The sequence below is a fragment of the Panthera tigris genome, chromosome C1, assembly GCF_018350195.1.
Source record: "Panthera tigris isolate Pti1 chromosome C1, P.tigris_Pti1_mat1.1, whole genome shotgun sequence".
In the NCBI taxonomy this organism is placed as follows: Eukaryota; Metazoa; Chordata; class Mammalia; order Carnivora; family Felidae; genus Panthera; species Panthera tigris.
Genome location: NC_056667.1, coordinates 197,960,454 through 197,986,374, shown reverse-complemented (window position 1 = coordinate 197,986,374; position 25,921 = coordinate 197,960,454). Strand labels below are relative to the sequence as shown.

Genomic DNA, 25,921 nt, shown 5'->3' with positions numbered 1-25,921 from the left:
GGCGTTATAATAAAACGTAGGCCCTACTGATGATAGATCACTGGATTTTTGAATACTAAGATTCTTTGCTGTGAGGATAACTAACTGTCTAAAATGTATAAAAGGTAACATACTGGCTTACTGAACATCCATGCTCTGGGGATGAACATAATCTTCTAGCTAATGCTCCTAACCCAGAACACCCCACCACATCATAAATAGTACTAGATGAGGCTACTTTGAGAATTGCTTAATTAGAGTATACTGTAGTCTGGACTAATTGCTTCATCCCATTTATTTGATCTGAAATATCTTTCAGAAAACACTTTGGGGAGGAAGGAATTTATGATCCTAAGCAGATTTTAGCCTCCCAATTGAATAATTAAAAAGAAAACCATTATCACCAGATGTGCATTGGCAGATCCTTTGAACAGATGTTAGATATGATGGATCTGTGGAGCTCATGGAGACACCTCAAATCCTCCAGGCCTGCACAGAAATGATGTACTTTATTAGGCAATAATATTGGTGATGAAGTTTAATGACATAAACTGGAATGAAAGCAAATGACATCTAAGCTGATTGGAAAAAACCCAAGAGCAGACCAAAACCATCACAATTTTATGTGAAAAGAAATAATGATGAAATTTGCTGTTTTACCAGTTCAAAATTTTCATGGAAGATGCATATTGAGCACATTCTTGCTTTGGGGTATATAAGGGCACAAGTGATATTTACGGATTCTTGTGTGAATCTGTCCATTTTTGTGTGTCTATTTAGAATGCTAATCTGTTCTTTTTTCTATTGCAGCCACAGTATTTCCCAGTACCAGTTCTAATTTGGAAAGTATGGGAACAGATACTTTCAATGGTAGTCAAATCCTTGCCCGAATCCTTGGTTTGGAAAAGGTAATTTCACTCAGTTTTGTAATGGACTGATAATAAATAGCAGTTGAACAAATACCTTAATAAAAGGAATTCCCAAACAGGAAGAGATTTGGGACACCCTCCCATTTGGAGTAATATCTCAGGGAAATTCTTTTCTTAGGAGCTCTTCCATAAAAAGCTTAATTCTCAGGGCGCCTGAGTGGCTCAGTTGCTTAAGCATACGAATTCGGCTCAGGTCGTGATCTCACGATCTGTGGGTTTGAGCCCTGCATTGGGCTCTGTGCTGACAGCTCAGATCCTGGAGCCTGCTGTATATTCTGTGTCTCCTTCTCTCTCTGCCCCTCTCCCACTTGCACTCTGTCTCTCTCTTTGTCTGTCAAAAATAAACATTAAAAAAAAAAAAGCTTAATTCTCAGACATTCTGAATTCTTTAAGGTCTTGGACATTTATTTACTTCCCTGTTAAGTCCCTTAATCAAACTTAAGATTTTCCTTTAGTTAGAGATAGGGTGGCATTGCATATGATCTAATTTTCTGAAACAGGGAAGAAAAAAACGAATATGAAAGCATATGAAGCTCTAACACTCATTAAACTTGCTGCCTCGTCCATACTGATCATGCCTTTGGAAAATTTGGAGCTATGGAAAATATCTACCTGAAGTAGCAAAGTCCTTTTGCTTAGTGTAGTTTGGAGAGCTGACATATCTATCCCTTTGTTCACCAGTCATTTATTTTAAGATTTCAGATGCAAAAAAAAATAATCATAATTTCTATCAGAGGCATAAACTGGCAGCCTATGAGTTAAGAGTGTGTGTGTGCGCGCGCGTGTGTGTCTGAAGGTTTGTGTAGGGATATTAGGAAATTGAATTTGAACGCTTTTACACAGAACAGGTACTCTTCTGTTGACCACAGTCCCCACTTTTCCTTACTGTCTTTTATCCAGCCAGATTCATACATTTATTTGGCTAGCCTCTGTAGGCATTTGAGTCCTCCTTTATGTGCTCTTCAGACATCAAAAAGAGATCATTTTCAACATTTTCTAATAGACTTCTCTCTCTCTGTCTCTCTCTCACTGTCTCTGTCTCTGTCATATGCACATGTACACATATGCATTTTAAATAATATATTCATATTTTACGTAGTAGACATTTCTTCCATCTGGATGGAACATAGGAAATAGGACATAACTTTGACTTTTATTCATATTCCAGTGATCATAACCTCTGCTGCTTAATATGTCTCTGTTAGTTACCCTTAAAAACATTCTGTATAAATGAGGCATCTCAATAAACTGGTTTATGTAAATAAGCCAAAGGTTTACAACACAAAAAGGGATTCCAAGAAAGGCACTATTACCCATCAGGACAATTCTGCCAGTGTTGGCTGAAATATAAGACTTTCCCCATTTGGTTCAGTCTAGATTTTGAAAGTCTAGTTTCAACAGTAATAATATTTGAGATACCTAAAGCACCCTATTTGGCATAAGAAGCCCCCAATATGCTCAGTTAATTCCAATGTAAACCCTCCCTAAATTAGGCCAGTATGTAAATAGGGGAAAGTTATTTTATTCCATTTCTGTTTCTTCCATATTGGTTCCTAGAAGCAAATAGTCTTGCATTGGATCAGCTAAATTCTTTAATATATAGAATAAAAATGCTATCCTCAAAAATACCGCCTTATTGTGTTGAAACTCCAAAATTATTTTTCTCACATGGAATGAAATTTCAGAATTTTGTGAGGCAGCACAGAGTCATAGATCCAGTGGAGATAAGTCAAAAATTGATTTTCTATGTATAGATACATATTTTTAGAGTAGTTGGAGCAAGGAAGGGATGTCAAAATCAGGATGATATGTTGATGCCTGTGTCAGCGATCTCTCTGATTCCTCTTTCTTTCTCTTTCCTGCTTTCTGCAACCCTTGCAAAAATGAGTAGAGAAATCATTTTGGAGTGAGTTTATGTGTAATGTTAAGAAAGAGATATGGATGAATGGCTCGAGGACTTGGCACTTACAGTATATCCTGGAATAAGTGGATCCTGTCTTGTTCCATTCACTTAGAAGTTGCATCACTAGGAGGAAGAGTGTAGCTTCTGTGACATAATCTTAAGGGGAAAATAAAGTTAATTGCCCCTCACCTAACAGGGTTCTAAGAATTAATTGTTAGGAAGGACCCATTAGATATTATAACTAATATAATTGGCTCTATAAAGACCTAAAAACCTAAAATGGTCAATGTGATCACTATTCTACCTACAATTAGTGCCCTGTCTGGTCTGTACTGTGAAATATATCAAGACTTGGGATGATTCCATTATGAAAATGCTTTCCACTTATTGCATCTGTTAATTATATACCTTTATGTGTTTTCATGCATATGTTTTCCTTTTCTCTTCATATGCATACTTCTTAAATGAAGTATTTCTTTCCATATGAAATGTAATCCATGTTTGTCCACTTCACTAAAAACACTGTTTGTCTTGGACTCTGAAGCTCCCCCTCTTTGGAAGTCTTCCAGAGATCACAGCCACTTTCCCAGGAAGTGTCACAACGAGTTAGGACACCTGAGTTTGCTGCTAAAAGCCCAGGAGAAACTCAGATTTTTACATCTGACGATTTTTGCGAGAAAAGACCTGGTGCATTTAGCTTCTCTGGTCAGAGACAGGAAATGAGTTCAGTTAAACAAGTCATATCTGAATCATGTAAATCACAACAGTGACAAGAATGGCCACATTCACACATTCTCTTGTAACTTGTAATAAATAAACCGAGTGTATTTTAGTGTTATTTGAATAGTAGCTATAATGCAGGACCTTAAAATGGCTATTATGAAAACAAGTCCATTTCCTTGAAGACAAGAATATTTCATATCTGTATGTACTGACATCATTATCCCACTCTTCTCTCACACATTTTTAGCTGTTAAAGCAAAATTCAACTTCAGAAGACATTCGGAGAGAACTGTGTGATAGCTATCCAGACTATATTGCCCATTATGCCTTCTCTTGGACCACCCTAGGGAAAAATGTTTTTAACAGATTTTGCCTATCCAATATGACCTTTTTAGAGTCTTCTCTTCATGAACTAACAAACCAATTCTCTCAGGTGAGTGTAAACATTTTAATTTGATCAAGACCTCTTAAACAATGAAAGGACATGTATTGTTTCCAGTCTTGTATCCACAAATAATTCAATTTGAGTCAAAGGGCAAGTCCATAGCCCACATGGACCGGGAAATATTGACTTGAATATGTGCTCACCCTTAGCATGAATTCCTCACACAGAGATTCACACACAGTATCTCATTCTAAGTAATATCTGCCTTCCATTGAAATGTTCAGGATTGAAGTGATTTCAATGCTGAACCAAAAATATTGCATTTTGGTTAATGTAGACACATCTTTGTAGGTGGCTTTCCTCTATGGTGAATGAAGATTGTTTTCTCTTGAGATATTTAAGTAAGATTACTCAGGATGTCATATAAGTTTAATAATTAAACTACTGGAGCCATATAACTCTCAGAAGTTAGAGTAATGGGTGATCTTTTTAATTTTTCTCATTAACATGAAGCCTACTTTGAAAAACTGATTTTTGATGAAACAATATATTCCTCTCCCCCAAAACATTGTACATTAGGGGTAAGGACTTTATACTGTAAAGTGGTAATGACCACTTTTATATGCTATTCTTACACTACGATGTGCAAATTTAACAAAACCCCACATATGGTGAAAGATCTCAAAAATATTCAGAATTTTCTTGAAATTTCATAAGCAAGAATAAATGATACATGTCCACTTCTGATATTTTCCTCTTGGTTCTCTGAATTTTATTGTAATTTTTGTTAAGTTCAGAATGCTTGAACTATCTTTAGTAATCTGAGTTTTCCAAATGAACTGGGTTAGAGACAGTGTTATAATAACCCCAATCCAACTTAGAGCACTTAAAATGCTTTCTAAACAAATTCAGCAGTCATGTAGAGTAAAATGTGTGCTTAAGAATATATTGTTCAAAATCACATTCTCAGCATGAAAGAACTTCAATTACAACTGAACAAAAGCCTGACTTTACCAGTATGATTGAGTTTATTAAGAAAATTACTTTGGGTGGGAATATAATGAAAAAATACTTTACTTTGAAAGTACTACCTGGGTCCTATGATCCAGAGCAAGACCAAAGGTCATGGTTTTTGTTATTTGCTTGCTTGTAAGATGTGATTATTATATATATTCATTTACTATACAAATGATTTATTATACTAAAGTTCCTGATATCGCAACAGAACATTGGAAATATTTTATCCCATTAAGTATGTGTGTATGTGTAATTATAATAGTAAATATATATAGTTTTAAGGGTTCTGTACCCAAATAATAGAAAGTCTACTAATGGATATAGAGAAGATATGTCTGTAACTTCTAAACCAGATACCCTTGGGAAAAACAAAAATATTACCTAGAACCTAATTTCATTTTAAGGAATTAAAAAATGTAATTTAAAATATTTTATATAAATAGAAACATAGCTCTGTTAACCAAGCTTGAAATATGCTAATTTCTGGAGGCATAGGAAAAAAATCCAATTATGTTTAAGAATATTAGAAATGGTTATAATTTTTCAGAGTAAAGGATGATTTCATATTGTATGACAATCAGAAAGAATTATGTGAAAATCTAAATTTTTAATGTTTCCCAAAACAGTAAGCCACGTGATTACAAATGCCGAACTCTCACTTTGCGCTGTTTGTTATTTTATAAGATATCAAGTGATCCCAACAACCAGAAGACAGTATTTCAGGAAATGGTCAAAGTGCTGTCCTTCTTCTCACAAGTGCAAGAGCAGACTGCTGTGTGGCAGCTCCTTTCTAGTTTTCCAAGTGTATTCCAGAATGAGACGACACTGAGCAATCTGCTTGATGTTCTTCGAAATGCAAACAGGTAAGAAAATATGAGAAGCAAGTGGGACATTACTATTCACAAAGAAGCCTTTTTTTTTTTTTTTTTTTTTTTTTTTTTGTAATGGTACCTGTAAGGATCACTGGTAGGTAAGTGATTTAAACATGGAGCAGATAATCCTTCACCTTTTTGCAAATTTTATCAATGAAGATGAGGGTATTAGTTAAGCAAAGAAAAAAATAACCAGTGGAACTTCAGGGTTATCCAAGTACATGAAGAAGTGAGGAGGAACAGTAACTTAACAAATGTATTGTCAGTTGGTATTGCAGACCTTCTGAAAAAGAGGTGTGTAACAGGACCAGTCATAGATTAGAACATTGGCTCCGACTCATTCAGGGCCAACCAGAATTCTGTGCATTTAGCATTTAAACTGCCCAAGAATAAACTATTCCATTGGGTTTTTGTTGATACCATCCAATATAAAACAACCTGTTGGTGGAGTTTTGAATTGAGCTACCTCAATGGGGTTGGCTTCCCTCATGTGCGGCCAGCCTATACATGACCTTTCTAAACCTGTGTATTAGTTTGGCTTTATTTGACATATATGACACAAAGATTTGGAATTATTTTTGCAGGAGAAATCCCTTTAAATTTTTTTCTAATGTTTATTTTTGAGAGAGAGACAGAGCAATCAGGGGAGGGACAGAAAGAGAGAGAGAGGCAGACATAGAATCCGAAGCAGGCTCCAGGCTCTGAGCTGTCAGCACAGAGCCGGACATAGGGCTCAAACTTACGAACCGTGAGATCATAACCCAAACTGAAGTCGGATGCTTAACTGACTGAGCCACCCAGGTGCCCCCAGGAGAAATCCCTTTAAAAGTTATTTTCCTTATAAAAGAATTCAGAATATGCCAGCAGTTAGGACTTAATGGTCTTATATTTAAGTTTTGATTTTGACTCCTGTCTAGCTGATTTGGAAATGTGCATTAAAAAAAACCACAACATCAACAATCATCAATTATTGTGTGTCTATTACATACCAGGCACTTCACTGAGCCCTTTATATATCCACATTACATCCTACAGCTAAATTAATATTTATTTTGTAAATGAGGTAACAGAGGGTCATAAAATTAAATATTTGATGATTATACAGCAATGAGGGTTTAAACCTGGGTTTTCTAACCCCAGAATGCAGGCTCCCTCTCTAATATGTTATTAAGAGCATGATATGTTCCATCTAAAATGTCTGAAGCACCAGAAGACAGTGTTCTCATCTTCTTTGGAAAGCTTCCAAGATATTATGTTTGTTCAAAGACCTTATAATAAGCCCTTATGTTGGTACATTAATCTCATTTGATCCCACAACAATGCTTTGAGATTGAGACAACAGATAGCCCCATTTTGTAGAAGAGGAAACAAACCCTTTCAAATGACTTCCCCAAGTATCTAGAACTAGTAAGTGGCAAAGGCAGGACCTGAAGTCAAGGAATCTGAATCCAAGTCCTATGCTTTTTCCACCATAGCATGTCATAACTAAATTACAGAAGGGCAAGGTATTAAGAAGTTTCGTTCTCTAAATGGTCTTCATTTTAGCACTTAGGGTAATTTTTATTTACCCAGGATTTTGGCACTTCATCCTCTTGCTTTTATTTATATTCTATCTTAACAAGGAAACAGGTAAATCAGTTAAAGGAGAAAGAATCATTTGAATTACATAATGTAGCAATAAAAAGAGTCAAAATAGTTATCAGACCATAGTAAGACATCACTACACACTCACTAGAATGGGTAAAATTTTTAAAGATGGACAACCTCAATTGTTGGCAAGAATGTAGAACAAATAGAACTCTATGGAAAACAGTGTGATAACTTCTAATGAAGTTAATAGTAGGCCCATATGATGTAGCATTTTACTCTTGGATATTTCCCAAGAAAATGAAAACATGTCCACATGAAGACTTGTATGCTTGTTGATAACAGATTTTTTCATGATAACTAAAAATTGAGAGAAAAAACAAATATCCAAAAATAAAACAGAAAAAGAATTATAGTTTATTTATATATTGGAATTCTACTCAACAAGAAAAACAAATGATTACTGAATCACACAATAATATGGATACATTTTATGACTATTATGCTGGCAAAAGAATCCAGATCCCTCCCCCTCAAAAAAAGAACACTTACTGGATGTGTAGATATTATATTATTCCATTTATATGAAGTTCTCAAATTGGCAAAATTAATTTATAGTGTTAGAAATTAGATCAGTGGATCCCAGGACAATTATTGGGAGAATGAGACAACTTTTTGGGGATTATTGAAATGCTTTGTATCATATTAGCATGGTGGTTACATGAGTATATATATTTGTTAAAACTCACTGAATTATAACCTAAAATAAGTGCATCTTATTGTGTGTGAATTATACCTCAACAAAATTTGGTTAAGAAACAACAAATAAAAAACAAAAATCCCACGAAATAATATTTAGTAGAAAGTAGGAGATCCAAAAAAATACTTTAGGATTAAAAATAAATAAATAAATAAATAAATAAATAAATAAATAAATAAATAAATAAATAAAATACTTTAGGCATTATTTTAGTGAAGAAAATTATATAGGATAGGGGCACCTGGGTGGCTCAGTCAGTTGAGCATCCGACTTCGGCTCAGGTCATGATCTCACAGTTCGTGGGTTTGAGCCCCGCATCAGGCTCTGTGCTGACCACTTACCCAGCCTGGAGCCTGCTTTGGATTCTGTGTCTCCTCTCTCTGCCCCTCCCCCACTCACACTTTGTCTCACACTGTTTCTCAAAAAAATAAATATAAAAAAAAATTATATAGGATAAGCATTGCGCTGTAGCTGTTTTAAGTCTCTTAAAATTTATAATTATTGCATATTATAGCATTATGCAATAGAACATGTTGTCCAGTAATGATTACAAATGTTGTAAACCAGTCTACATAATAATGAAAAAGAAAAGAGAAATAGCTAAAAGAAATAGCTTTTTTTTGAAGTAGATGACATTTGACTTTAAGCAATTCTTTTTTAAAGAATATTTATTTAATTTGTTTTTTTATTACTGATTTATACACTAGTTTTTTTCTAATATGATAGCCCTTGACTATCTAATACGGCTTTCTAGTATGATAACCACATGTGGATTTTGACTAAAACTCTGAATTTTTAACTTTATTTAACTTTTAAACACTGATATTTGATTCAGTTAATGATAAACCTTTTAGTATGTTTGGAATAATGTTGATATGTGAACCTACATTTCATCTGTAGTTGAAATGAAATCTAAATACAGAATAAATATTTTCAATGAAAATGTAGTATCTGAATTGAGATGATCCGTTAAGTATAAAATTCGTGGTGAATTTTAAAAACTTAGAATGATAAAAGACTTAAAATATTTCATTAATAATTTTTATGTTGGTTGGCTATTGAAGTGATAATATTTTGGATGTATTGATTTAATAAAATACTTTATTAAAATTAATTTCATCTATTTCTTTTAACTTTTTTAACATGACTACTATAAAGTTTAAATATGCGACTTGCATTACATTTCTGTTGGAGAGCCCTTTATAAACAATTTTTTAAAGTTAAATCTTCTTTATTATTTATTGTTATTAAACTGACAATGTCATTAAGAGTCATAATTTCCTCACCATAAATGGCTATATACCAAATTAGGGTCTCTAGTTTATCTTACTCTTGTTGATAAAGTAATAGGGATAAATGAACTTCACAAAAACTGTGAAGTCATTTCCTTCAACAACTTTTTCTTTTTTGAGTTGTAAATTGTTTTTAAACCATCACCAAAACCACATTATACAATATTAACATTATGACATAAATTAGCAAAACTGAGAATCTCAAAAAAGTCAAGAAGTATAAATGGAAAAAATATATGTGATTTTCACCATTTATGAGGAAGCTGTGCTGAAATCCAAATCATGAGAACTCTTAAAATTATCTTTAAGATAAGTTATCTTTTGATAACTTCCATTTTTCTATGGTAAAGAGCAGGGAAAAAAATCTATGAAGTAAAATAAAAATATTTTGATCAATGAAGGGTTCAAAGGATTTCAGAGAGGATGAGGGCCAAGTGTCATTATTTTTAAGTTAAATGTCATGTTAGAAAAAGATGAATTAAGTCTACTGACATTTTACTAATGATACTCACAACAATAATGTTGACAGCTTTAATGAGATTGCCAATTGTTCAGTCTTTGAAGGTGTTACCGTGAAACAACCGATCAGGTGAGTTAGGCAGAGGGCCAATTTGGGAGAAAGCTAGTGGCAATCTATAACCTGAGACCATCTAACTAGTCTCCATGGTCAGAAAGGTTCAACACAAAGTCAGAACCGGGAGATTTTTAGGGCAAATATAAAATGCCTGAGGTATCCATTGCTATGTGTATAGAGCAGAGATGAAAAAAAACACAGCCATGCCTCTATGGCCAGACACAATAACAAGTTAATAATTCTGTGGGCTCTGTGCAGAAATGTCCTGCCCTTCTCCTCTCCAGCCATGTTGGGGCACAGTTTCTGTGCCGGAGACAAGATGAAGAATAGAAAGAACATAAACTTTGAAATTAGACAAAATCAGTTGTACTTATGAATAACTGGATACTATGTAACTGTTAAAGTTTAGTTTTCCCATTGTAAAACAAGGCAAATAAAATGGACTTTATGGAATTATTAGAGGACTAAATAAAATTACATTTATGCTTATATGCACACATACACATATCTATCTGTATACCTCATACTATGCTAGAAACTAGAAGACACTCAATTTACTTTTCTAAATACAGCTTTTATTCATAACTAGGGAGCTGAAATTAAAATGATCTTAATCTATTAAAAATTTCAAAACTTGTAGAAAACCATGAAAGTGTATGCACATACTATATCTGTTGCTGGAGTGAGCCTTTAGTTCACTAGGATACATAGGGAAAAACTATTAGTTCCATGTGTACATTTAACTTCACAATGGCAGATTGTTAATGAAGCCTATTGTTCTAGTTACTACTCATGTAAGTTAAAACATTGCCCTTGATTATTGATATAAATCACAGTATTTGGAAAATTCAGATGTACAATGACAGCTTTTTTAAAAATGTACTAATGACAGTAAAGAGATAAAAAAGACATTTCTTAAGAAACAAATTGCTTTTTGAAAATGTAGAATGAACTCAAGCATCAGTGAATTTGCTGATTGGCCATCCCCAGTGCAGACCACCCATCTTATTTGTAACATAAAAACTCTAGGAAAATAGTGCCAGTTAGTCTGGATATTAATTTTGAGCCACTCCTGGAGTAGTGCCTATGGGACACTTAGAGAATAGAATGCAGTCTTTAATTAGGGCAAGCTCCGTTTCTTTTTCAAAAACATTACCATTTGTCCAGCAACAGATAAATATTTATCAAATGCTTAAATAATTATTATTCCTGAAATGGGGTCCTTTCTCTGGGCTTGATTTTTTAATTTTATTTTCTTTAGAGAGAGAGGGAGAGAGAGAGAGAGAGAGAGCACAAGGGAAAGGGGCAGAGGGGCAGAAGGAGAGAAAGAGAGAATCCTAAGCAGGCTCCTTGCTCAGTATGGAGCCCAATGTGGAGCTCAGTCACACAACTGGGACCATGGGCTGGGACCATGACCCGAGCCCATATCAAGAATTGGACACTCAACCAATTGAGCCACCCAGGTGCCCCTAGGCTTGATTTTTAATAAAAATAATTTCCAGTATTTAAATTTTCCCTTAAATAGAAACAATGCCATCATTTCATTGGACATAGCTATTCCTAACCACTTATTTTTAAGTCTTAACAGAAACAATTGATGTGAACTTCACTCCCTTACTTTTAGGCCTTTGAGTCCTGAGTCTTTAGAATCGGGGAAATGTAAAATGCTCTGTCTGGTTCAAGAACATTTTGGGGGTGTTTTCTGCATTAATAAACAAGTAATTAAACAACAAAAGCAGTATCTTGTCTTCTACGTTATAAGAATAATTTACTGTAGCGATTTTCTCCTTGAATAACCTTTGGTTTCTGTCTGCAAACCCTGACATGCAATCTGGTTTAATTGTTTTTTGACTCGTTAGCGCACTGCTGGTCGTGCAGAAGGTTTATCCACGTGTCACAACTAACGAAGGTTTCAAAACTCTCCATAAATCTGTTAAACATCTGTTGTACACTTTGGACTCCCCAGCTCAAGGTACTGTATTTCCATCTAACTATATCCAATTATGTGTCACAAAGCCTGTTAGAAATATTAAAAAAAAACAGAATGCAACCAAAATAATCATTTATAGATAATATTATTCTTAGGTGGGCAAATTTGCCTCACCTAAATTTGGATCTCTTGCTAATCAAAGAAAATGAGAAATGGCTAGAAAAAAAGGCTGTGACTTTTTAGGATTTTTATTTAGGTGAAAATTATTTCTCTTAGCTTATAAAACTATGTTTATGCTTTGTATGGAAAGTAAATATTAGGACCAAGCCTCAACAAAAAGATTTCTACTACTTTTTGGAGCAAAAGCCTACATTGAATTGCACTATTTTTACCCTCATTTCCAAATATTGGCTTTCTAATCAGGATGAATCTTTCCTTGGTAAAAATATACCCTCAACCAGCCATCTTGAAAATACTTGATGGACATCAGAGTGTGAATATTGATATAAATCTGCTGTCATTCCCAGCAAGACAAGCTATAGCATGTTACTAGTGAGTCAGAAAATATCATCTTTATATACACAATAGCATTATATACCACACACATGGAAATACACAGATATATATACACACGGACACATATAGGCAAAGATTTAGGGCCATAAGGAATAAATACCTACTTTGAAGTACCAAGTGCAATGTTTGGTTAGCATTTACCTCTTCTGAATGAGTTTAGAATTCTGTTTTCTCAGCTGAGTTTGTTAGCTTTCAAATATGTAGACTTTACCTTTGGATTACAAGTATCCTGAGAGCATCAGGTCACAAGCTGATTGTTCATTATACTATTCCTCATTAAACTACCAGTTTTCATATGAATAGCAGGTTTTGATATTCTTCGAAGACTTCTCATTGGACAGTCTGACGTACTTTGGAAACCAATTTCTGTTAGGCTAGAGCATTTTTTTATATCTACAATTACAGAATTAATGACTAGTTTGCAAGATTGATTGTGGTAACATTTAATGGTCTTGACAAACATTGGAAAAAATGCTTGCTCTTTAAATAAAAAGTCCAGGCCAGAAAACCAGACAGTACACCAACGAACACTAATTATTTCCTCTGTATTTTTTTATTTGCATTTTGAAGACTTGAGAATTTCAAGTTTCTTCGTACCACTCTTTCTTATCATCTTCAGATTCATACCTTGTAATTATATAAAGTAAAGGGATAAAGTTAAAAACATTTTTACAAAGGACAAAAGCTCATCAGTGCCTTGCTAGAAGTCAGAGAAGCAACGCTTCTTATTAACTGAGTTATCCAGACACTTTTCCTGGTGAACAGTACAACTCAGTTTTCAATATTTACCAGTGGCCGTGTTTCATGTCTGTGAATATGCTAATGATTTGGGCATGTATTAAAACATGTCATTGGGCAGTCAAGTTGACAAGGAAATACATCAGAGAAATGTGTTGTTACTTATAAAATTTGAGGTGCTTACATGTGTTTGTTTTTTAATTTCCTATACTTGTGACTTCATCAGTCTGAGGATTAATGTAGTAGCATTAATATCAATTCCTGAAAGTCCTTAACCCCAAATCCCTACCTGCTTGAGCAGAAATTTTGTGGCCTTTGAAAAATTCTTCTAGGTATTTCTGGGAATCCTTCAGGGAACTCAAATTTGTCCTTGAAAGCTGAACCAGTGACCCTGGTTCAACAGTGCAGGGGTCTCTAGCCCCAAGTACAAATGCCCACCATGATGCCCAGACCACCTTGTGCTTGGTCTTCATGACTTTTGGCAATATCCGTGAAACGAACACACTTCTCCTTTGGCTTTATATTCAGTTAAGCTGGAGTGTGGTGATGTTTCGTAGCATAGTTGCTTGGGTTCTCATGTATGACAGGGTCCAGATAGCTTTGAAAATCTCATGCCACTCTTTTGAAGAAGGAAAATAAGAGATAGTACCTTTTGTGTCAATGCTAAGTGCTTTACTACCTTAAATCACTGTTCTCATGAAAATAAGTCCATGAGATAGAATTATCATTCTATTTTACAGACAAGGAAACTGAGGCAAAGGGAGGCTGGGCACTTTGCCTATGCTGTCCACCCAGCAAGTGGCTGAACTAAGATTAGATCTCTCTGTCCCCAGAGCCAGTTGCCTTGAATTCTTTGCCAGACGGCCTTACTCACATTTACTTTCTGGGACATACACACTTGATTCCAGGCTATTTCTTGGGGTCATGCAAGTACCTGCCACCATCAGACCTCAGAACGGCTTCCATTTTCAGCCACTGTGGAGTTTGATTCACCATGTCAATTCCTTTCCACAGAAGTTTTTCAACAGGCATGCCCCCATTCCTCTCTCCACTCTGCTTTTTACAGACCTTTCTGTCTGTGATCCAACACACTTCAAGTTTTCTTTAGGAGACTTCTCAGCAACCATGAAAATATGAAGATTCTAATAAACAGAAAGATTGTCCCCTAACTTCCTGTCTTAATTCTCAGCTCTGCCCCAGTGAAGATCCCTGCCTCACAGCTAATATGCTTTAGTATTTCCATTTATAAACACCGAGTTTTGAGAGCAGGGATTATCTTTGTGACTCATTGAAGTTTGCTCTTTGACAAAGTAGTAAATTATATGAAATTACTTCTTGAAGTAGAAACCCATCTTTACTAATGAAAAGAGGTTATCTGTGCACTAGATTTCTTTCTATGTCTGTGGGTACCATTTTCAATTATATCTAATCCTACAAATAAAAACAGAAGTGAAGTAAAATATCACTTTTTAAAGACCTGTAAAGGTTTCCACTTCATTAAAGCCTATTTAGTACATTATTTCTTCTAAGATATTTTATAGTTCAGGGGAAATGTCCCTAGTCAACATCAGGGCCAAGTCTATCACTGATACGTAAAATTTCTGTTAGTTACACATTTTAACAGCTTGATGAGGAAGAGAAACTCTGTAACCACATAGTATACAAATGCCAATAAACCTGCTCAGCATTACATAAGAATTCAAACTTAGCAAGATTTGATCTTGGAAAAATGGTTTATATTCTTTTACATTGCAATGTAGAAATATCAACAGAGACCTATCCTTGATTCTTCTATATATGCATGCCAAGAAATAATAGGTACTACCATTATTAATTAGGTTTATTTATTCTGGGTATCTTCATTCTCGGTTCTTTAACTCACTGATGCATTGCTATCGCTAGAGCAGTAATATTAGCTGCACCTTGAGTGGAGCACCGGAAAATTCTGCTGTGCTGAACAGGAAAACTGAAAAAGCCCCTGTGCTAGATACTACGGATGGTGCAAACATTACTCATACACCACTGATACAGAGGTGGACAAGGAGGTCTTTCATTTAGTAATAGTCTTTTTCACGCCCATACTAATTTAAATCAACTCAGTGATCAGCACCAGAAAAGTATGGATGATTGCATACATTTGCAGTAGGACCTTTATAGAAGGCTTTAGGACACACTAACTAGGGACAGTGAGAGAACTATCAATGCTTACTAGTAATAAAATATCTGATTGAAAGAGATTAGATCAGTGTTAAAAAATACCAGCACTGAAATATACTGGATTATAGGGAGTAAGTATTGTCTCCAGAGAAGATGGAAAGACTTGATACCTTTTCCCTAAAGGGGCTGAATGAAAGCCTTGGATTTATGATTTTTATTTATGCAGTAGCCATTAAAAGTACTCTCATGTTCAATTTTTCATGTGAATTCTGTTGCACACTTATTCTTTTTATGATACAGTGTTATGTGGCAAGCGGAATCAGAGACCTATTTAACTTCGAGGGGCAATTCACAGTGTTGAATTAGACCTTCCCATATGGTTTCCATTAGTTAGCGATTGCCTCCCACACTTTGAACCTTCATATTATTTGAGACCACTCAGAATGGTTCTGTTAATATGAGCCAATTTGCATTCACAGCTGCATTCAGTTGAAATCAGTGGCTGCTTTTTGAAAGATGGAAAATATAGATTAGTGATAGCAGATGTTTCCTAAGGCTATATTCTTGACAACTGAAAGCAAAAAAATCTAGTGACCTGTAAGACTGAAATTGGCCTCATTTGATTAACAAATCACGTGGTAGACAATGTGCATTATAGTATTCAAGAGTCATCTATGCATACAGCTTTTAGGATAAAATAATGTAATGTTTTGACAAATGGAGAAAGAAGTTCTTAGAGATGCATGTGCTTGACCATTAGGGTTTTCTGATTAGCAGGCATCTATTACCTATAAATATCCTGAATGTCTCCAACAAAAAGAGCATAGACATCTTTTGTAAAACTCTTTGGAGAAAAATTCTGCAGATTTTTCTGTATTTTCTTCCCATTTATTTGACCTGTGATGATGTTTTGCTAAGAAAATTACTTCCTTGAAGCAAGCATGTTAAGTGTTCACCTATATAAATGTCATTTCTTTAGGTGGCTCTGGCAACACAACACATGTGTGGAGTGAGGAAGATGGGCAGTTATTATCCCCAAGCAGCCTGGCTGCACAGTAAGTCTTTCTTTGCTGTTGGTCCGTTGGTCTGTTTCTAAGTTGGTAGGTAACTTGTCTGAATAAGCAATCAACACAAGTTATAAACATAATTCTTTTATCAATTTGTAAGACTTTGAAACAGAAAAATTCACTATTGACTGACCAAAGAAAAGGACATAGTTGGAAATATAGTGAAGTCAAGACTTATTTTCTCATATTACCCAGTGACCCTTGGGTAATGCGGCATGAGCATCTCCTGTTCAGTTGTAACAGTGTGTCCTGTCTGGATTGGTTGCCTTATGTTTCTGAGGAAAATCTAGATAGAGGTCCAGTTTCCAACTTCTTTAAGGTCTTTCATTATGAAAGACAGATAAGCATCCAATTTTTCATATCATGATGTATTTTGGTTTTGAAAAATCACAGTATTTCTCATGCCAGTCAAGGTAATACAAAATTGGTTTGCTTCCCTAGCATTCGCATAGGTAAAACTGTTTATAGATAATATAATTTTGTACTCTTATTGGGGCATGTAAATATGTTGTCTCAGAAATAGGCAGTGGAAATGACAGCAGCCTTGGCTTCTAAAGACCATTAATGTAAGCAGTGCCCTGAAGTAACTGTAATAATCATGATAGAAAATGCACGCGGTTGCCTGTAGAAGCTGACTGAAGTAAATTCCTATAGCTCAAGGAAAATTTAGGGATTAGATGGCCTGTTATGTAAAGGTTGTTTTGGCCTGATAAATTATACTATTGAAATTGTTTGACTTTAGTCCCAAAGGATATATTTCTGTGCTGATGGAAATTTGTACAAATAAAATCAAATAGTAGGACTTATTTTTAGCCATTTTTTTTCTAAAATAGGATCTATGCAGTTGTTTATAAACTTTCTACCATTTAATGAGAAGCTGTCAACTCTGGGTAAATTCTAGGGAAATCCCTTCCATAAACAACCACCTCCTATTTCTGCTCCCACCGTTCTCCTCCTCTACGGTGGCTGAACCTACTAGTGCTCCTTCCAGAGCAGTCAAGCAGCCTTGGGCAGTTTCCCCCTGGCTAGACCACCGTGTTCCAAATAGGCAGGTCTTTGAAACACATTCCCTATATAGCCATCAAAAATATATTTCTTAAAATCTTTGAACTGAGACAACTGGATGCTTATTGTTGAAACCAGGTACCTTTCTCAGAGCCTTGAGGCATCCATAGCATTGATGATGCTAGCACTTCAGACCACAAATTCCACAGTGTAGTTGTTGATAGCTAGCTGACAGTTTATTAGGAAGAATTCAATACTTTTAACATGGCTCTTGTTGAGATTGATGAAGTTAAGGGAGTTCTTATCTTTGGACTTCCTTTCCATTCCCACTTTAAAATAATCACAGAGTAGCAATATTTGGCATAAAAGTTGGTTTAGTCAAGAATTTTCTAAAGAAGGCTGCTTGAAATATCTCTCCCTCATAATTCTTCTCCATCTTGATTAATTTTGTTCTAAGTTTATTATTTGTATCGTTCAGTGTGTGTGTGCATATATGCATGCTCACTCATGCACACACATAAACTCATCTTTTACCGCAAACATTCTTGGAAAGTAGGTAGGATTATGTACAAAAGACACATAAATTAAATGGTTTATAAGAATAATTGGATGCTTATGCTAAAGCAGTGGCACGTAGATGTGGAATCTTAATTTGGGGAGTATATTAAATCCAATCATCAAAATCTTGGCAATCAAATGTTCTTTCTGAAACTAAGAGAAATGGCTTAGATGATATTTCAAGGTCAGTTTTCGTGCAACATTCTTCTACTTTTTCTATTTTAAGCTTGAAAATTCATGAGAATCCCTTGTGTCATTCCATCCTAGAAGGTTAAACCGGTATTTTGCTATTGAGCACTGTACTAGGATGCAAATGGCTCAGTGCTATACTAAGTACTACAGAGAAAAAGACAAACACAAAAGAAAGACAGTATTGGCAGGAGAGAGTCTGGCCAGGGAAATGCCTAAGAAAAAGCAAGAGGGCTTGGAAATGGTTACTTTTTTTTTTTTTTTTTTTTTTTATGTGGAGGCTATCAGCTGTATTTAAATGGAGGTTAGCTATCTGACCAATTAACTCTACTCTGCCAAATTAGAGACTTTTCTTGCCATAGATTTTTTTTCTTTTTCTTTTTTTAGTTTTTTTTTTTTAATATTTATTTTTGAGAGAGAGAGAGAGGGAGAGAGACAGTGAGTGAGTGGGGGAGGGGCAGAGAGAGAAGGAGATGCAGAATCCAAAGAAGGCTCCAGGCTCTGAGCTGTCAGCATAGAGCCCGACACAAGGCTCAAACTCACGAACCTGAGATCATGACTTGAGCCAAAGTCAGACACTTAACTGACTGAGCCACCCAGGTGCTCTTGTTTTTTTTCTTTTTAAAGTTCTTCCAGGATCTGGTTGTATTAACCCACATCTAAATATCCTAAGAGTGCTTTAACGTTAATGAATACATTTTCTTATGTGTTTCTAGCTACACCAGGATAAGTCTCTTCCATTAGTATTTGAATAAAATCTAAATTAAACATCTGACAGAACTAGTTAATTTGTGTATTGTGCAGTTTGATGCAAAGCAGATGGTCCCCAAATCAGCTGTTGACATTTATTCTATCTCTCCTGTACATAAAATTCAATCGGAGACACTAAGGGAAGACGTTACAAAACAAATAGAGAGGCAGCCTAAGAGTTGAAGTGGCTGGGCATATGCAACACACACATACTTACTCACGTGAACTTATGCCTCAGAAATCTTAGGCTGTCTTCTCATATGCCAGTCACGGTGAAAGAAAACCTGAAAGTGGTTAATTTGAAAACACGGAATTGGTTGTTTAAAGGAAAACAAAAGGAACTTACATTGTTGTTAGATTCCCCTATTTTTAAAATCACAATTAAATAAATTTAAATTTATTTGAAGAATGTTATAGGTGGATGGGATTAGCAGATCAATTCAGCCCTCTACCTCTCATTTGACAAGAGAAGAAACTGAGACCCAGAGGGGGGTTGGCAGACTTAAAGGTGGGGGAGAGAAAAAGGAAAAGAAAATCTACAAGACTCACTGGTTGTACTTACATTGAAAATTCATTGTTAATAAAAAAGGAAGAAAAGAAAAGAAAAATTATTCATTGTTTATCTGAAATTCAGATTTAAGTAGGAGTCCTATACTTCATCTGACAACTCTAGCCCAGTAATTTTTTTCTTTCATATGAATGTGCCTAGAAATAATCTTAAGATCACTTATCATTGGATATTAAAATAATTAAATATAATGGTAATGCCCATGGAGAGGTAAATGCTCAGAGGATGAAGAACCAGTGTGTACTTAGGTTGTATGAAGGAAGATATTCTACTTCATAGTGTTTTAATGCCCAAGTTAACCAATGCCCAAGTCAGCCACTGCGCAAGTCAACCACTGTCCAAGTCAACCACTGCCCAAGTCAGCCACTGCCCAAGTCAACTGCTGCCCAAGTCAGCCACTGCCCAAGTCAACCACTGCCCAAGTCAACCAATGCCCAAGTCAACCAATGCCCAAGTCATCCATTGCCAAATAACCAACAGCTTAAATGACCTCAACAAAATAGCTTTGTTCTATTTTTATGTGACTTAATTTATATATTCTTTTCTAATTCTATAGGCTTCTAATACTGGAAAATTTTGAAGATGCTCTCTTAAATATATCAGCAGATAGTCCTTATATTCCTTACTTGGCATGTGTGAGAAATGTCACTGACAATTTGGCCAGGGGATCACAAGGTAATACTCTTCTTAGTAGTCAAAATGCTGCTTATGGTTCTAATTCTATTATAAAGTAGTATTTTAAGACATTTGCTTAAAAAATAGAGAAAAAAGCTTTTAAAAGATCTTAGTTTCCATATGCATGAGTTTCAGTTTGGTAGTTTGATATATAAAGGGAATATCTAATTGTATTATTAATACGTATTATTAATACGTTATTACTTTTGTTCCTGCTGCTAGTACCACCTGGCTTCCTGGACAGACTTAATGTATGATGGCCATGTAACAGAGAGTATGACAATGGCCACCCAGACATACTTGCCAAGTTTCTAGAATTATTAAGAGTTCACCTAACCCTTCATGGCGTTTTCTGTGCCCTTAGTAGTCTTAGTTATCAAAAAATAATGAGAAATGATAATATTGACTTCTAAAAGCAGGTGTAAATTACATAAACAAAGGATTTTTTTGTGGCAGACTGGTTTTACTTCCCACCCTTACACACTGTATTTTCAATTTTCTGCCTACATAGACAACCATGAAGATGACATTTAATCAAATATTTCTTTTCCTTTTTAAAGAAAAATATCAATTTTCTCACATTTTTCTAGAGATATGCATTCACTTTCCCCACACCAAAATAGTTTTTTGAGACCTAATGGTAGGCAAATAGCGTAACAAGTATTTAAGTGTGGTCTTTGTTTACTAGCCATGAGTTAATCAAGGTGGGAAGGGCATGTCTGTGTCACAGTGATTATACAATCTATTCTCCCCCAAACACTTCAACTTAACAGTATATCCAAAAGTCAGAAATAAAAGCATACTCAGTTCACAAGAGCCAAAAGTGCGTAGCACCTTTGCTAGAAATATTTTTGTCTCTAAGCAGAGTATCTATGAATATTTTAAAAATAACGAACTCTGTAGTCTGCATGGTTCAAGGAAAGGTTAAATTTTCACTTGTCTTATATTTAGATTGAAAGAGGCCATTATCTTAGAAAAAACTTGGCAATAAATTAGGATAAAGGTGTTTTTCAAATGGGTTCCCTAAATGACCTTGCAGTTCACATAAGGTAACTCTTCTCTCTTCCTTTACAGAAAATTTAAGACTCCTGCAGTCCATAATTTCATTTAAAAAATCTTTTCTTCAAAATGGTTTTTATGAGGATTACTTGTCTTCAGTTCCTGAAGTCGTGAAATCAAAAGTAAGCCATGAAAGAAAAAATAAATAAATAAACCTCTACATTTCCTGTAATACTCTGGCAAGATGTATTTTCAGTTTAAAGTTTTTTTTTTTTTTTAAGTTTATTTATTCATTTTGAAAGAAAGAGATCGTGAGCAGGGGAGAGGCGGAGAGAGAGAGGGAGAGAGAAAATCCCAAGCAGGCTCCCTGCTGTCAGTATAGAGCCCAATGACACGGGGTTCAAACTCATGAACCGTGAGATCATGATGTGAGCTGAAATCAAAAGTCGGAAACTTAACTGACTAAGCCGCCTATGTGCCCCAAGATGTATTTTCAGTTAAAATTTTAAATCTGTATGTTCATAAATATTGGTCCTATTTTGACTAGATTAATGCTAGAAAAGGGGCACAAAAGTGTTTTTGTGCTATAAAATGGCATTTTGTTTTTAATTAACAGATATCTCTGAGTGAAATGACATAAGAGCCTAATTACAGTATTCACATACAAAAAGGAATGACTAATAATATAGCTATCTCATTAAGCTTCATAATTTAAAAAAAATATTCAAAATATAATTTCTAACTTGAGATGTCCTCAGTTTTTAAAACTATGAAAGTTTATTTTAAAAGCTGATGTTTAGACTTAGCAGTATGCAGAAATCTCAGAAGTAGACTAACCTTATTTTTATTGTCATCAAAAGCAGAAATCAATAAATCACATTAAGATGTATGATATTTAGGGCTCCTGAGTGGCTCAGTCAGTTAAGCGCCTGACTCTTGATTTTGGTTCAGGTCATGATCTCACAGTTAATGAGTTGAAGCCCCACATCAGGCCCCCCGCTGACAGTGCAGAGTCTGTTTGGGATTCTCTCTCTCCCTTTCTCTCTGTCCCTCCCCTGCTCTCTCTCTCTCTCTCTCTCTCAAAAATAAATAAACTTAAAAAAAGATGTATGATATTAAACAGAGGGGGGAAGGCAACAGAAAAAAAATTTATAATCTCTGAGGTTTCAGTTGGTTCATGTTTATCTATCATTCTTTGCCTAGTTCGTGCATATACTATATAAGTTATGATATTCACTTCATTTCTTAAATAACCCTATTAAAATTTGAAAACAGTTTTCCTAGTAAGAACAGCAGTTTAATTGAATTTATGTAGGCAGGGATAAAGCAAAATTAGAACTGGTTTATTCAGGGCAAGCAAGATGACTTTCTGTATAGTCAACATGGTCTAATTAAGCAAGCATCCAAAACATATGTCCATGTGTATTACAAGTAAGTATGCTAGTTAGATTACATACATTTTTTCCTAGTCTTCTACACAAATCAAAATTTCTAATGTACTTAATTTAGCACTATCTTAATTTGTTTGTGCAAATGAGAAGGAAGTTATGCATTCATCTGGAAAATTCCTACTCATCCTTCAAGGACAAGTTTAAATGTCACTTCTACAATATTAGAGTATTGCCTTTCTCCCTGTTGCCCAACCAAGATAATGGCTTTGTGTGCACATAATATTTATCCATTCATTCATTCTATTCATCATCTGTGGTCCCATAACACTAATCTGTTTATTTAAAAGACATAATCTCTAACCCCAAAGTCCTTATAACAATCCAGGGTAGCAGATGGAAAAGCAGACCAATAATTATAACTCAGTGAGATAAGTGTTGTGGTATGTGGATGGACAGGAGTCTGTGTAGGGAGGTGGGATATTTAACTCTGATTATAGGGGATGGAGGTGAGGAGAAGACATTTCATAAAGGAGATAATGCTTACTCTTGCAGGCTGTGTAGGACTAGGTTACAGTCCTACATTCCAGACATAGAGCCCTGCATTTGTTAAGACAGAGGTATGATCCTGAAGACAGATACAGGTTATCTGTAGTCATGTGTCCAGCTGGAGCAGAAGGAAAGGCGGCTCCAGAGAGAATGGGCCCGGATCCCAAAGGCCTCTTTTGACTTAGTCAAGGAGTTTGAATCTGATCTGGAAAGTTGTGCATTTGAAGATGAAATTTGCATTTTAGAAAGAGATCTATCTAGGAAAATTATGGAAGTCAGATTGGAGGAAAGCCAAGTAGGTGATTTTTGCAGTAACCTAAGCAGAAAGTGAGGCCCTGCACTATGTCAGTGGCAGAGAATAAAAGGAAGTGACAGTTTCAAGAGTGTTATAGGAAGTTAGGTGACACAACATGGCAGCCAGTGAGGTGTGAGGCATAAGAAAGAGGAGTCTGATAACAGATTTCTGGCTATTGGAACTTATTACTTCACATTATAGTTTGTTGTATAAATAAGGTCCATTTCCATCACTTTAGAGTGTGAACTCTGATAAAATTATGCGTTCTACATCTCTAAAGCCCCACATCAAGCACATAGTAGATGCTTAAGACAACTCATGGATGTATGAACAAATGAGGGTGTTAAAGTAGAGCCCTGGTGATGTAAAGAGTTCTGGTGATGTAACTGTGTTACCAGGACAGTTATTCATTGTAGTTCTCAACTTGTGAAGTAACCGCTCAGCACAAAATATACAGCAGGGAAATTGAAACAACACATTCTCAATCATTTACACTAATGGAATGGGAAATAGATGTAAGAATAATTTAAAACAGCATCCACATTTTGGATATACTGCTCCTATTGAGGGTTACATTATAAAAAATGTTCTAGAAGCCACAGATGTGGAAATAAACTGCAATCCTGTCCCTTGGGTAGAAAATCCATTGTCATTTACAACAAGCATGGCTGCTATCTGCAATTGACAGAATCCATACATTCCAAGACTAAAAGCTCTGTCAGGAACATTGCTAACATCCCTTCCTATGGTATTCTCAGCACCTGGCATATAGTCTGACATGGGGAAAATATTCAGTACATATAACTGAAAGAATGAAGACAAATTCCTAGAGATGATTTAAATTCCCTGCTTTGCCTTCTCTGGTAATTAGTATCTTAATTGTGACAGTCAAGGCCTACCCATTCCAAAACTTTATTCATGGTATTTCTAAGAAGGTTTAGACCCTCCAAAATGTCAAATGCCTGCCATTCAAAGGTGACTTTTTCTTCTGTTCCTACTCCTCTTTTCTAGCCCTAACATTGCACTCTTCTTGAGCTTTTGTGTTTTCTACTCCCTTCATTGTGGGGAGGTTAACTTCCTGGTTGGGGAACTATATGTAAAGTGGATATTCTGCCCATGTTGGGCAGAAACGTGGGCAACACAATATTTTTATTGTAACATCTTTAAATTTTTAAATAGGTTCCTTTTCCCCTGCATTTACTTGCCAAGGGCCCAGGAGCATTGCTGTTTTATCCTTTTTATGCCTATGATATTTTGAAGCCTTATTTAAATGTAGCTTACATTTCTGACTCAGATGCATTTGGGGACCATGGCCCTGGGGAATTCAGTCACAGCTGGACCTGGAGTTAGTTATGGCTCATTGTTAAAGTTTAGATCTGAGCACTTACTCACTTTGTGGACCAGGGTCATGACAAAGGAGAGAAGGACTGTATATGAGGTGCTGACAAACCTACATTCTAGATTTGACACATACTTTTGAAGAGAGGATTTTAATTCTCTGAATTTATGATTGATTATTAATGATCCATGAAGCTTCTAAATGTTTAATGCATGTATTGCTTTTAGAAGAAAGTAGTAAATAATGACAAATACTAAATGACCGTTGGGTTATTCTTTGATAGATGTGCCCCACAATGCATTCCACATCATTGACCCTGAATTAAATTCTTATTTCAGAGAACCAATTTTATTTCAGTAGCATGGTTAGATTTCCGATTTCTCCTTCATTAACTTATATCTTATCAAACCAAGATTACACTGTATAGACTTTTACAGGTTTCTCATACATGTATGTTAAACTTGCAACTAAAAAATATATTTGGTCTCTACTAAGTAAAAATCATTGACATTTACTATGCCCACAAAGCTCGATTGAAACAAATATATTGGGCTACCGGTATTTATCCTTTTTTTAAGAAATCATTAAAACTCAGAGTAACTGGGTGGTTAGTTGGTTAAACATCCGACTGTTGATTTTGGCTCAGGTCATGATCTCATGGTTCATGAGTTTGAACCCCATGTCAGACTCTGAGCTGACAGTGTGGAGCCTGCTTGGGATTCTAAATCTCTCTCTCTCTCTCTCTCTCTCTCTCTCTCTCTCTCTCTTTCGCTCCCCCCCCCCACCCATTCACACTCTCTGTCTCTCTCAAAATAAATAAATAAACTTTATTTAAAAAAAATCACTAAAAGCCACTGGAGTACATGGCAGGGAGGCTTGGTTTTATTTATTAAAAGGTTAATCATGTCTAGTATTTGGAAAGAAAGGAATAGAGTGGCAAACATGGTAGCATGGTACCAAAAATAGCTGGTAAAACAATTGGGCCTGTAATGGAAATTTTCTCATAGCTATAAGACAAGTGAGTAGAAGTTTAATATGCATGAGGACATTTTAGATAGTTCTAAGCCAGCAGTCAATTAGAATATTAAATACAGTAAAAAATAGACCAATGATATTT

General features: G+C 35.3%; 1 protein-coding gene across 1 annotated transcript in view; it reads left to right on the top strand.

Moving 5' to 3' along the window:
* The window catches only part of ABCA12 (ATP binding cassette subfamily A member 12), a 174,897-nt gene that overhangs the window by 70,199 nt on the left and 78,777 nt on the right, over window positions 1–25,921 (top strand). Inside the window, exons 5-11 of the mRNA XM_042993914.1 lie at window positions 790–887; window positions 3,782–3,967; window positions 5,621–5,799; window positions 11,881–11,993; window positions 16,402–16,477; window positions 20,116–20,234; window positions 21,309–21,415. Coding sequence (XP_042849848.1) covers window positions 790–887; window positions 3,782–3,967; window positions 5,621–5,799; window positions 11,881–11,993; window positions 16,402–16,477; window positions 20,116–20,234; window positions 21,309–21,415 — 878 coding nt within the window. The remainder of the gene's footprint in view (window positions 1–789; window positions 888–3,781; window positions 3,968–5,620; window positions 5,800–11,880; window positions 11,994–16,401; window positions 16,478–20,115; window positions 20,235–21,308; window positions 21,416–25,921) is intronic.